This window comes from Branchiostoma belcheri, unplaced genomic scaffold (genome assembly GCF_001625305.1).
Source record: "Branchiostoma belcheri isolate BF01 breed outbred unplaced genomic scaffold, Haploidv18h27 scaffold224, whole genome shotgun sequence".
In the NCBI taxonomy this organism is placed as follows: domain Eukaryota; kingdom Metazoa; phylum Chordata; class Leptocardii; order Amphioxiformes; family Branchiostomatidae; genus Branchiostoma; species Branchiostoma belcheri.
Window position 1 is genome coordinate 178,397 of NW_017803758.1, and position 12,955 is coordinate 191,351.

At 41.8% G+C, this 12,955-nt stretch overlaps 1 protein-coding gene across 3 annotated transcripts in view; it reads left to right on the forward strand.

Moving 5' to 3' along the window:
• The window catches only part of LOC109470432 (calcium/calmodulin-dependent protein kinase kinase 1-like), a 39,130-nt gene extending 27,032 nt beyond the window's left edge, over window positions 1-12,098 (forward strand). For 2 of the 3 annotated variants that reach the window (XM_019769385.1, XM_019769383.1), the window contains exons 14-19: window positions 1,186-1,211; window positions 1,750-1,803; window positions 3,366-3,439; window positions 3,553-3,640; window positions 8,713-8,841; window positions 10,232-12,098. In XM_019769385.1, the coding sequence (XP_019624944.1) occupies window positions 1,186-1,211; window positions 1,750-1,803; window positions 3,366-3,439; window positions 3,553-3,640; window positions 8,713-8,841; window positions 10,232-10,309 (449 nt within the window). In that variant the 3' untranslated portion in view covers window positions 10,310-12,098. The remainder of the gene's footprint in view (window positions 1-1,185; window positions 1,212-1,749; window positions 1,804-3,365; window positions 3,440-3,552; window positions 3,641-8,712; window positions 8,842-10,231) is intronic. The other variant, XM_019769384.1, reaches the window with a different exon arrangement.
• Window positions 12,099-12,955: the final 857 nt, after the last annotated feature.

A 12,955-nucleotide genomic window follows, 5' to 3' on the forward strand; every position in this document is an offset into this window, starting at 1 on the left:
AAAAAAAAAAAGATTCTGGTTCTGAATCAACTCAAAAATGCTCATATTTTGCCCCCAACAGTTGAGGAAATTCCTTTTCTTCCTAGTTGTTACAGTTTTTTTCCATCTATCAATGCAGTGGTTTGATTAAAAGTTCAAAATTTATACTTTAAATTTTAACCCAGCCTTTTTTGTTGACTTCATGGCTCATATTGTAGCATTTGGGGCTATAATAGGATGCCTAGACCTGTTTTTGTTTTTATTTTTATTTTTTTCGCCCTGTCGCTTCATATTTTATCTGAAAAAATCCGAGAACCAACAAATTAAATTGGTGTGGCCTAAAGATACTTAAAGCCTAAGTTTCATACATTTAGAAAAAAATATGAAATACTGGTACATGGTGTCAAATCACATAAAATACATGAAGCATGGTGCTTCTTGATTAGGGCTTGAGGAGTTACATGTACATGTATGCTGTTATGTGGCTGGATGCAAACCTAATGATAGTAGACACTAGACAATGTAACTATATTGATTTTTTGGCGATGTCTCAGGGAGGAGCCTAATGGTACAGTATTGTGTGCAGTTTGCAAGAATTCTAGGAATGGTACAGGCATTTTGTCCACAGGAATGGAATGTCCAAAGGCATGTCTATGACCCACATCTATGCCCACATTCCTGGAAACCCTTAGGAAGACACTCAGGGGAGGAGAGGCATTTTGTCCACAGGCAGGGAATGTCCATAGGCATGTGTCTGACCCACATTTATGCCCACATTCCTCGAAACACTTGGGAAGACCTCTCTTCCCCGGATGGCCCTTCTCTCTGTGACCCCGGGGCTCGTTCACTATACTCTCAGGGGAGGAGTGCACTGTATCTGTCTAGACTTAACAGGTGCCAAATCTTCCTCAAAGTCATAGAATGATGGCAGTGCCATATGCATGCAAAGAATAACCCTAACAGCAACCTCCGTTGCCTTGGCAATGTATTTTCTCATTGCCAGTCTTGTTTCTTGTTTTTTTTTTTCATACAATAGAGTCCAGGCTAAGGATCATAATATCTTTATTGGTTATGAAATCTGTTTTTTACATAATGTCACCTTGACATGAACATGTGCACGATGCAAAGTAAAATGGTATTCTAAGGTACTGTATGTATTTCTACATGGACGCTTCAGTTCAGTGACTGTTTTTTTTCACATTCCAGAGTCTACTGACAAGTACAGTGGAAAGGTAGGTGGACAAGAAAAATTAATACATTCCTGTAATGTTAAAAATAATCTCACAATTCTGGAAAACATTCAAACATCACAGGCCAGGACATCCTGTGATAGCTGAATTGACCTATAATTTGCAATATATAATTGTAGGTGTTTGTTCTGATATTTGTGACAGAGGTTTACAACATGTAACTCAAAAGTTATTCTGGAGCCCTGAGATTTGTTATCAAGGTTTGCAAATTTACTTAATGTAATAAATTTAGCATTAACACATTGAAGGGTGAAACAAAACAGATTGTTTTCTCTTTAAATTTACAAAATTGCTTTTTTAACTATATTTGACAGATATCAAAGAAGACTTAAAGAGAGTTTCATTTGAAGAAAACTATACTTTCAGCAATACAAAATAATAAAAGCAGGGAGTTAGTACAGTAATGATGATATTCTTAGACCCACAGCTTCTTTCCATTCATTATGAAGGAAAGGAAGACAAGTAACAGTTAATAGTTATACTAAGAGTGAATCATGAAAGGAATCTGTTTTCGTTCTAGGGTCTGGATGTCTGGGCCTTAGGGATCACTCTGTACTGTTTTGTTTATGGCCATGTAAGTACACAATGTCTTACATATTGAACATGAGATTTTGTACATTAGTTACCTCCATGAAATATAGAGGTATTGTTTTTTGTGTGTATGTGTGTGTGTGTGTGTGTGTGTGTGTGTGTGTGTGTGTGTGTGTGTGTGTGTGTGTGTGTGTGTGTGTGTGTGTGTGTGTGTGTGTGCCTGTGTCTGCATGGCCCTAGGTCAGGTTATAGTGGATATGATTGGGTTCAGTCTGTCCCAGAGAAAGTCGTTAATCACGCCTGTATCAGGTAGTTCTCGCTGTTTTCATAAAAACGTTTTTCGTTACATGACCCCCTTGACAGCTGGTGTTGTGTCCCATGTACAAATGTACTATAAAGAAAGACTTGCATGTAGATCATGGTGAATGAGAGGAGGACACAACGTTTTCATAATCACATCAGTCCAAAATTATCTTTGGGAAATTGTTCCCCCTTTGCTAAAATGCACCCTTCCATGGGCAGCCACATGTGAAATGGACCAGTCCAGAAACACTTCCGCTCAAAAAATGATCACTACAGTCTGAAATTAAATCTGAAATCTCCTGTGTAAGAATGGACTCTTCCAGTGCCACCCCATCTAAAATGGATCAGTCAAAAACACTTCTGGACTTACATGTACACATCATTTTACTACAAATGTACCTCTGGGAGTTTTGTGTGTAACCTTGCAGTAACATCTGTACCATGTAGCAGGTATACCGTACATTAGTACTACTGGTACTAGTAACTGTACATGTGTGGGACTCGCTGCCTCTCAGTCACTGATAGATTGCAAACTTGACCTTGTTGTCAATCTGTGGTTACAAATTCCTCCAGCCACTCTACTTCAAATACCAATAAATGCACAAGCAAACATATCTACATTGTAAACACACCCACAACATTACTGCCATAAAATCATTTAAATTGCATGTCTTGACATACAATGATACTATTAGGTCCAATAGAAAGCAAATAGCTTTTATTTTATTATAATACTTGCACAAAAAATATAATGTACAATCATGTATTATGCTATTTACAGATCTACATGTATATTGCTGGGGTGGGTGTAGACCCTGATGATATGTACAATAACATGTACGAGGGTTAAAGACCACTCAAGATTGAATTACAGATATAAAAATATTGTGAAAGACCTGAAAAATTTACCATGCTGTCAAAACCAAGGTTATACTTATAGCCTCCTTGGTAAAAACAAGTCAGCTGCCTTGAACTGGTTAGATTTTAGGCCCCCTGGCAGCTTGTTATGGTACTTCAGGGGAACTTCTGAGTTTTGATATCTCATGATCTAAACTACCCTGGGAGCCAGACTAGTACATGTACTGGGCCGTTAGCCGCTTTCCTTTGGTAGCCAGCTAACTCTTCTGGCCAGTTATATGCTTTTATAGGCCTATTTCGACTATTGATTGAGGCCTGCAGAGATGTCTGGTGGAGACCACATGTAACGTTACATGACATTGTGCATGTACAATGAACATGTATGTGCCAAGTTGTGAAATGTGTTCTGTTGACACATCTCATACATGTATGTACACCCTACAGTGTCCTTTTGAAGACAGCTCCATCCTTGCACTCCACACCAAGATCAGGACTCAGGACCTCACCTTTCCAAACAGGTCAGGTCATTTTTATCTCTCTGTACTCCTGCCAGCAAGCATGACTTTTGTGGTAAAAAATACAGCAACAAAGTGTGGAACAAGTCATGACAATATTGCTAATGTCTGTACAGGTATGATGTGAGTTTGCCTCTGAAGGAGCTGCTGAAGAAGATGTTGGACAAGGATCCAATTTCCCGCGTCACCATCCCTGATATCAAGGTCAGTGGCATTTCTGGACCTTTGGCATGTTCAGTTAGCCTCTACCAGGCACCGCGGATCGCTGGAAAAATAGTAGAAATTGGCCGAAATAAAGGGATATGTCACGAAGTGACAGTTATACATTAAGCACTTACATTGTAGTAGCTATAGTTAGACCCTTCCTTCGAGCGGGGGTTCGCTGCCTGTTCGAGCACACCGTGCGCACGTGATCACCACGGGTGTTCGAACAGGTAGCAACGACACCTGTTCGAAGGAAGGGGTTCTAGAAAGGTAACGTTACGGGGAGAGGAGACTTGAAAAGATTAAAGAAACAACAGGACACGTTATCTCGAGCTCTGTCTCCGTGTTTTCTCTACGCCACCGTGACATTTGGTAGTACGGCTGGGGTAGTCCAAGATATAGACCTAACTACGCTCCACAGTCCAGCGATGAAGAAGAGGAAGATGATGACTTCCGCCTGAAGCGCCAACCCGAGGTCGTCATGCAACCGTCCGCTGAGGTCGACGACCCCCGTCTCCGACGTCTGCTCAAAGCACGCACCGCGGAAGACGAGAGCAGCGATGAAGAGTTGAACAGGGTTGCCCGACACCAGAGAGTTCTGGAACCAGAGGTTCAGGAAGAGGCAGAGGAAGACGATGAACCGGAGCGTCTGGCGCGGGAAGAGGAGAGCAGCGGGAAGGAGGATTTAGACGAGGAGGAGATCGAGTGCCGCCGTATGCTGATGAGGCTGCGGGCGCGGGAAAGGTCACAGGCCGAGGAGGAGGTGATGGAAATTGTAGAAGAGGCAAAAGAAGAGGAAGAAGAAGAATCTGAGGAAGAGTCGTCAAAATATGAGGAGTATTCGGACAGTGAAGATGGGACTGGACTCAGACTCAAGCCTGTGGGGGAGGAGCTGAAGCTTTCCTTGGGTCAGATTCAGGCGTATTAGATTAACGTAAATAAGAGGATGATTAACGTAGATAAGTTATTGTTCAACTAAATTGAAGTTTCTTGCTGAAAGTTCTGGAGTTGATATTTGTTTTACGTCAGGCTAGTGCTTGGAGGAGGCTGAGAGAGAGACAGAGAGATAGAGAATTGAGAGATAGAGAATTGCGGTTGTCAATGGTTGTATGTGCTGCCCTAACCCACCACCCCCAGAGGTGTGTCCCGCTGGAGCAGGTTCCTTCAGATGGTCCGACGCGCACAACGTACATGTAACGATGCGGTCGTGAGAGCATCTCGCCGGGGTGCCTCTGCCAGGGAACCAACCCAGCAAGCGCCTTCCAGATGGATGAGTTCCTGTTCCGTGCGGTCCTGCGGGAGTGCGCGAGCCAACCACCGAGAGGGTGGGGGAGGACGGACATGGCAACTGGGCCGGGAGAAGCAGAGACTTTATTTACAGGCACTTTAAAGAGACATTGTTACATGGCATAGAAATGTATGTACATACTAAGTAGTCTATAACTAGATAACGGGGACGTTATGTAAAAAAAAAGCTGGGGGAGATGTCACGAAGTGACAGTTATACATTAAGCACTTACATTGTAGTAGCTATAGTTAGACCCTTCCTTCGAGCGGGGGTTCGCTGGCTGTTCGAGCACACCGTGCGCACGTGATCACCACGGGTGTTCAAACAGGTAGCAACGACACCTGTTCGAAGGAAGGAGTTCTAGAAAGGTAACGTTACGGGGAGAGGAGACTTGAAAAGATTAAAGAAACAACAGGACACGTTATCTCGAGCTCTGCCTCCGTGTTTTCTCTACGCCACCGTGACAGATAGTATACCAGAGAAGATCCAGGGCCATAGAAGCTCCAATTTGCGACCCACGGAGCCTGTGCGGAGTCGCAAGCTTCTTTGAAGTTCACTAATCGCTATATAATAGGTGCAAAGTTGTATCTAATAGGTGGGAAGTGGTTAAGTACCCCTTTTATTGCTCTCCGACTCGTCCGTGACGGACCCGACACGAGCGGCCATGTGACAGGAAGTGTCAGAGGTCACAAAGTTTTGAAGTTATAACGGTCTTGTCTCGTCTTTTTCCTGACGCATTTTTTGCCCTCTGACTTGTACTGGCGAACTTTCCTGACGTTCTGTGGCGCTTTCCGTATTTTGGAAGTTATAACAATCCTCTATCGTAGTTTTCTGTCACAGTGTTATTCTTTGTCCACAGCCGTACTTTTCGTGGCAGCTTTTTGTTTTACTTGTAAGATAAACAGTTATATAAACAGTCATCTGTCCTAAGTCAAAGTTTTCTGTGCGGATTTCTGTCTGCTGCCGATGGCAGTCCGGGAACGAGTTCGCCGTGTGGCGAAGGACGTTTTTGGTTATGGAACTTTGCGGCAGGGTCAGGATGACGCCGTGTTGGGGATTTTGGATGGGCACGACGTCTTCGTTGGACTGCCGACGGGGGCCGGCAAAACATTCTGCTTTCAGGCCATACCGTCGTGCATCAACTCCCCCGAACCATTCGTTGTCATCATCAGTCCACTGACAGCACTAGTCGCCCTTGCCTCGAATAGTCAATGTTTTGACACAAAATCAGCCGCAGAAAAAGAGAAAATGTCGATTCTTCTTTGTTTCTGTTTTTTCGCGCCGGAGTAACCACATCGTAACGAAACTATAGCGTAACGTGGAACCGCATGGCATTTGTATCGCAAAAATAACCCATCTTCAGGACATTTTATCAACAGCAAGAAAAGCCTCGGTCTTATGTCAGAAAAAAAACCCACAGATAATAGGAACATTATATGAAAAAATATAATTTTTGTCGCGTTTTGCTGTCACTCTCTATTTGACCTTTGTCCCAGACACAGCGTTCCTGCTGGGCGCTGGCGGGTTTATGACTTAAATGATCTTCAGCGCTGATCAAGTTTCTTTGTACGAATAATAGGGGGATTAATTTGATATCGTTAGAAGCTTGCGACTCCGCACAGGCTCCATGGGTCGCAAATTGGAGCTTCTATGGCCCTGGATCTTTGGTATACTATCCCTTTATTTCGGCCAATTTCTTCTATTTTTCCAGCGATCCGCGGTGCCTGGTAGAGGCTAATGTTCAGTGGCTCTCCTGGTTTGGAGGAGTAGCACAAAAGGTGACATGTGAAGTAATGTATATTGACAATCTAAACAGATGAACAAAGTCATCTTTGATAACATTTAATCTTTTAAAGTTTCATTTGCCACATATTATTTATTTGACAAAGTATCCTAGTAGGTGCAAAGTCACAATCCCAAGAGATACTTTGCAAACAATTATACACAACAACCACCTAATATCTACTTTCAGAACCTCGCTTACCACACAGCTACTTAAGCTACGGCCTATTCCACGGATTATGAAAATAGGGGTGTGTCTGAAATATGCATTAACTGCAATATGAAAACTGCTATATGGTAAAAAGAAAAAAAAATGCATTATCATGAGCATAATGGCACACCACATGCCTAATTACAGAGAAATACAATGGACACAACCATATCTTTTAGCTGCGAACGCATTTAAAATCTTCAAGAACGGGCCACACACAGTTGTTTCTAATTAATCAACGACCCACCCTAACATCTGCCTGGGAAAAATGCCCCCCCCCGCCTTTGGGGGAAGTTCCTTCATGCAGATGTGAGGATGGGTTGTTAAGTAGAATCAGTTTATCCCCATGGTTAGGGTATGGGGGCCATTTTTGAAACATGTTCGCAGCAAAAACGCATTGTTCTGTACATGCAGTGTAGTATTTCTGTGTAATTGGGCATGTAGTGTGCCATTATGTCCGTGATGATGCACAATTTTTTATTTGAACCATTTTGTTTATTGATATTGAAGTAAATGCATATTTTAGAAACATCCCTATAACGTTGTTGAATTGTTTTCGCCCGGCTGTTGGGTGATAGCCCCGCGTGTAGCGTGCAGACCTGGAACACTTACAGGGACGTAGCAGGCAGCGTGCAAGTGGCGCAGGGCATGGTCAGGGGGATATTGTTCCCAATTTGCAAAATGTAAAACTTCGTGGAGGATTATTGCCTATGACTGCTTGTTACTTCTTTGAAATTCTTACATTACCATAATATGGTAATTTCGCGTGGTGGGTGGGTTCGAACCCCACCTTGTCACCGATCTTGTGCCCTTGGGAAAGGCACTTTACACGACTTTCCTCACTTCACTCAGGTGGAAATGAGTACCTAGCTTTGGCTAGGGACGTCCCTCGGATAGGACGTTAAATGGAGGTCCCGTGTTTGGGGAGAGCCACACCCCACGCACGTTACAGATCCCACCACACCTTTCGAAAAAGAGTAGGGGCATGCCCCGGTGTGCGATGGTACAAACACTACTGTATGGAGTTGGTGATTCACTTCAAATCACCCGAATGGAGGCCTGGCGAACCTCTGTTCCGTATCAGCCACATGGTGATTACATCACCACACATGGTGATTACATCATCACCCGGACGGAGGCGTGGCGAACCCCGTCTTGTATTAAGCTAACGAAAGGGTATGCCACCTCGTAAGGGGCGGTATAACCCCGACCAATACGGTCGACCGATGATGATGATGATGATGGTAATTTATATTGGCCAATTTAGATTTTTGTGTAGACTATTTATTCATAGTTATTGAGCTGTATTCTTGAACACGTATTCTTCAATTCTTACTTCATTTTCATTTACCATGATTTTGCTGGAAAATGCATTTTATTCTATGGCTTTTGTAATGAATGAATGAATGAATGAAGACCTTTATTGTACGCAAATACCCACTGGGTTCAGTACAGGTCACAGGAAAGACGCCACAGTTTGCAATGAATACATGTATATACAATGTACAAGCTAGTGCTAATTCTATGTACTATGGACATATAGTAATAATTACGATAATTTGGCTTCTTCTCGCTTCTTAGTAATGATGTAGATATAAGTACAGATGTGTTTCATAATTTGAAAGGTTTGTCTAAAGCCATTAGAAATATGAACTTATCTGTGTTTGCTAAGATGTATGAAATGGGGAAACATACATTGCAATAGTTTATAAAGCTCAGCTCTCTCTTCGTTGTATAAACTACATTCTAATACAAAGTGTTCCTCATCCTCGATGTAATGTAATGTTGCAGGTTAACGAGTGGGTGACTGAGAAAGGTTCCGTCACCCTACCCACCGAGGCTGATAACTGCACCCTGGTTGAAGTCACTGATGATGAGGTGACCAACTGTGTGAAACAAGTGTCGCAACTCAACACATTGGTACGTGCTGGCTGTAGGGTTCATGTCCAGTTTGAGAACTTTACTGTTAGTCAGTGCATTGTTTTACATGTTCTTCATGAAATAATAATAGGGTTAATGACCCGTCCTGAGGTGTATACGGTGTCATAATTCATGGTCACTTCCCATAACGGAAGTGGACGAGGTTGTTTATTCGGTGGTTATAGGAGCTGACCATGAATTATGACACTGTATACACCAAAGGAAAGCAGGTCATTAACGTTATTATCATATAGACTGTAAATATCACATGTGCATGTATATCAAGCTGGAACATACGGGAAACAACTCCTGTGTAACATGTAAATCTTATAATCTATATTGAAGTGAATCCCCATTACAACAAACCAATTATTTAAACCAATTATTTAAAGCTGAAAGTTACAGGTGCAAAATGATTTTACAGCAAATCCATCTCTGCTGTAAGAAACAGGAGTAGACAGTAAAAAACCCCTTCTGGTCCCGGGCCGGGGTTCGAACCCACGACCTCCGGGGCACCAGAGCTTCATAACCAGACGCTCTAACCACTCCGCTAAAAGGTCTAGACCCATCGGCCGGGTCAGTTGGTAGCGCCTATAAACGCCCCACTGTTACACTACTCCCCCTTTTCTTTTCAAGATTCGTCCTTGAATCTTCCGAATTCGACATCCCTGGAGCGGCACTCTTTGCCAGAACTCCCAGGGCCAGTGTGGGAACCACTGTAAGAAGCAGATATAAGAACAGTAAAAACCCACTGGTCCCGGGCCGGGGTTCGAACCCACAACCTCCCGGGCCCCAGTCAGACACTCTAACCACTCCGCTAAAAGGTCTAGACCCATCGGCCGGGTTAGTTGGCCAAACACTGCTTCTACATCTGAAGACAACTCGGCCAGCTCGAGGTGAAATTGCCGTCCATCATCCATTTTTATGATAGCAGCAAAAGCAACGTGACCAAGGAGAGTCAAGCGGCCCAAATGGCGGCTGTTTTGAAAAGCATAGTCTGATTTTTTGGTGATGCCAATGGTTACATTATACTGATGATGATTTTGTGCCTTACCTCAGCACATAACCTACGACTCGAAAAAAAGAAAGTCAAGGACCCATATAAATAATGTATCCAGTACCAAGACAACAAGAGAACCAAAACATCAAAAAGTGGAACTCAACTCCAGAAGCAGATTTTCTAAAAGACCTCATTATTAGAAATACCACATTTTCTCATTGATTATGCCAATGAAAAAGGCCTTCATTTGCATAACTTGAATTTGTCAATATTCCTCTGGTTGGTTTTTTATTGAGCAACAAGAAAGGAAGCTTTAAAGAGCAAATTGTCTTGGGTCTAGAGTCACCCAAATTTGCTGTAGATGTTAACAGTTCCATTTTTCTGTTTCAGATTTTAGTGAAGAGTATGTTGAGGAAGCGGTCCTTCTCCAATCCTTTCAGACAGAGTGAGAACTCGTCATCACCATAGTCCAGGGTTCTTCTGAAGGCAGCGAGTTGTTGACTTCTTCTTCAAATAAGGCCACACCAATTTAATTTCTAGGTTAACAGATTCGCCCGCTTCATTTTTTCTGATTTGCAAATTTAGTAAAAAATTCAGAATCAAGTGCAAAATGCTCATATTTTGCCCTGAACAGTTGGAAACCTTTTCTTCCTACTTGTTACAGTTATTCCATCTTTCAATGCAGTGGTATCATTAAAAGTTCAAAATTCATTGTTTAAATTTTGAACCAGCCTGGTGTGTTGACTTCATGGCTCCTATCGTACCATTTTGGGCTATAATAGGATGCCAAGGCCTGCTTTTATTTATTTTTTTCCCCCGCCTGCTCCATTATTTTTCTTTAAAAATCCGTTAACCAAGAAATCAAATTGGTGTGGTCTAAAGGAATGATTTTGTCCTATATTTGATTAAGTTACAGTAGAAATTTTTCAATTCATTCACACAATGAAACATATTCATGCATAATGTGGCACACACTGATATTTTCAAAGCTGTACAATGAACTGTTGCTTTGTGTGATGGAGGAAAGTTATTTGATTAATTTGTCACAGTGTAGAGGGATAAATATGAACTCTTGACACTACAGTGTTTTTATTTTCACCAGAGTTGATTTCCAGGTTAAATTCATATTTACCAGCAAAAAAATATATTCTTAACTGCAGTATTCAAGAGGATATAACAAAGACCCTATTCAACACCAGACTTCACTTAACTGGTTGAATTCATAAGTCGGTATAATCTGGGTAAAGCCTCTTGAGTTCATATCTGGCTTTACATACTGTACTACATGTAGTAACCTCTTCAGTGAAATCCTGTCTGCAAAGTTGGTTGGTCGTCCAACTCCACGTACAGGAAGGCATGCCACCCTGTTCCCCCCCCCCCCAGCCTTCTTGTCTGCTATGTACAGTTCCTTAACTTACAACAACATTGCTGTGTTGTCCTGCCCCCCCCCCCCCCCCCAACCTGATGAGGGCCTGATTTTTGCCATGGCTGAGATAGTGACTTGGAACCTGTGAGTCTGACGTCCAAAATTAACCCATATAGTGTTCACACCACTTTGTAGACAGAGCAAACCGCTACCGAACCCTTACCCCACCTCCTCATGAAGTGGTTTTTGATAAACCAGTTGAAACCTTTAATCAACCGGTTAATTTTCATTCACACCAGCCTAATTACTATATAAACTCAACTTTATGAAGGGTTTATTCCCCCGTATGAATTCTTCCGGTTTTGTGAAGTCTGGTATGAATGGGGGTAAAAAAAAGGGGGTAAAAAGATTTTCTTATATCTTCTGCTGCTCATTTAGTTTTCTTGCCTTTGGAAATTTTGGCTTCTGAGATTCAACTTCAAAGTTACAAAGATGACAGAACATGTATATGTCAGTTCCAACAGGTGATTTTGCTTGATGTTTATCTTCCTTTCTTCTTAAGGGAAGTAAGAAGTAGAAGTAGAAATTTTAAAATTAAGACTAGTAGATATGCGTGTATAGTAATTTGCTGGCATACTACCCAAAGCCAATGTTAGATTTAGGTAAGACGTATGCCCCAAATGTGGCTGGTATTTGTTTTTTTTAAGTTTCTAAGAAAACACCCAGCTACATGTAGCACTGCAGTTCTCACTCATGTACAGTCAGCAGTCCTAGTGTGTTAGGCCGTGTTTATGTGAAGTCACCCAAGGCGCTTTACATGTGGTTTACCCCGAAGCCGGTTTCAAGTGGCTCCATCTGAACGCTCCAAAATCACATTGAAAGCACATCCCAAACCACTTCTAGAGGTGGTTTCGAATCGGTTTTCCCGCATCGCGATTTGCGTCTGAACGCAATGTGATTTCAATGTAACTTCGCCTGGTCATGGATTATGGGGTGATATTTCTTTATTTATATGCAATACCAACAACAATAAATGTAGCTCAATCGAATTGTGATCGGACACGGTTTCAAAGAAATGTATGGCACGTGGACCAGATGTGAGGAATGTGAGTTACCGGAATCGTGGTTTGGGTGACTTCACATAAACACGGCCTTATTAACATGGAGAACTTGGAGGAGTGATATTAATCAAAGGGGCAATATTTCATGCAGTAATGTAACATCAATGGAAAGTATGAGGGAAAATCTATGAGTGAGAAATACACATAATGAAGCCACAAGCATGCTAGATACGTGTTTGTGCCATGGTCATGGGTTTTTTATTCACCTTCACACAAGTGTAATATGACAACTATTCAGTATGATTTCTAACTATTTCTACTTCTCTGAAACACAAATATCTAGTGTTACATAGTGCCTACATAATGTGTTGATTAGCCAAATGATTACGTGTGATGTTAAAGTCATGTGATATTGCAAGGTTTTTACTCGAAGGCAAATAATAATCTGTGGGGATACTAAATTGTTTAGTACAAAATTAATGTATATGCTGGCTATTGGTTTTTTACAGTGTAATTGAGTGTAAAAGTGATTGTAAAAACCTGGAAATCAGTTGATATTTCGATAATGTATCCATGAAATATCTGAAGTACAAGACTGGGGTATTTGACTTAATGAGACATTGTTTTAATAGCTTATAATCTACATGACTATTTCATGAACTTCAGCCATACACTGTAAGGAGAATG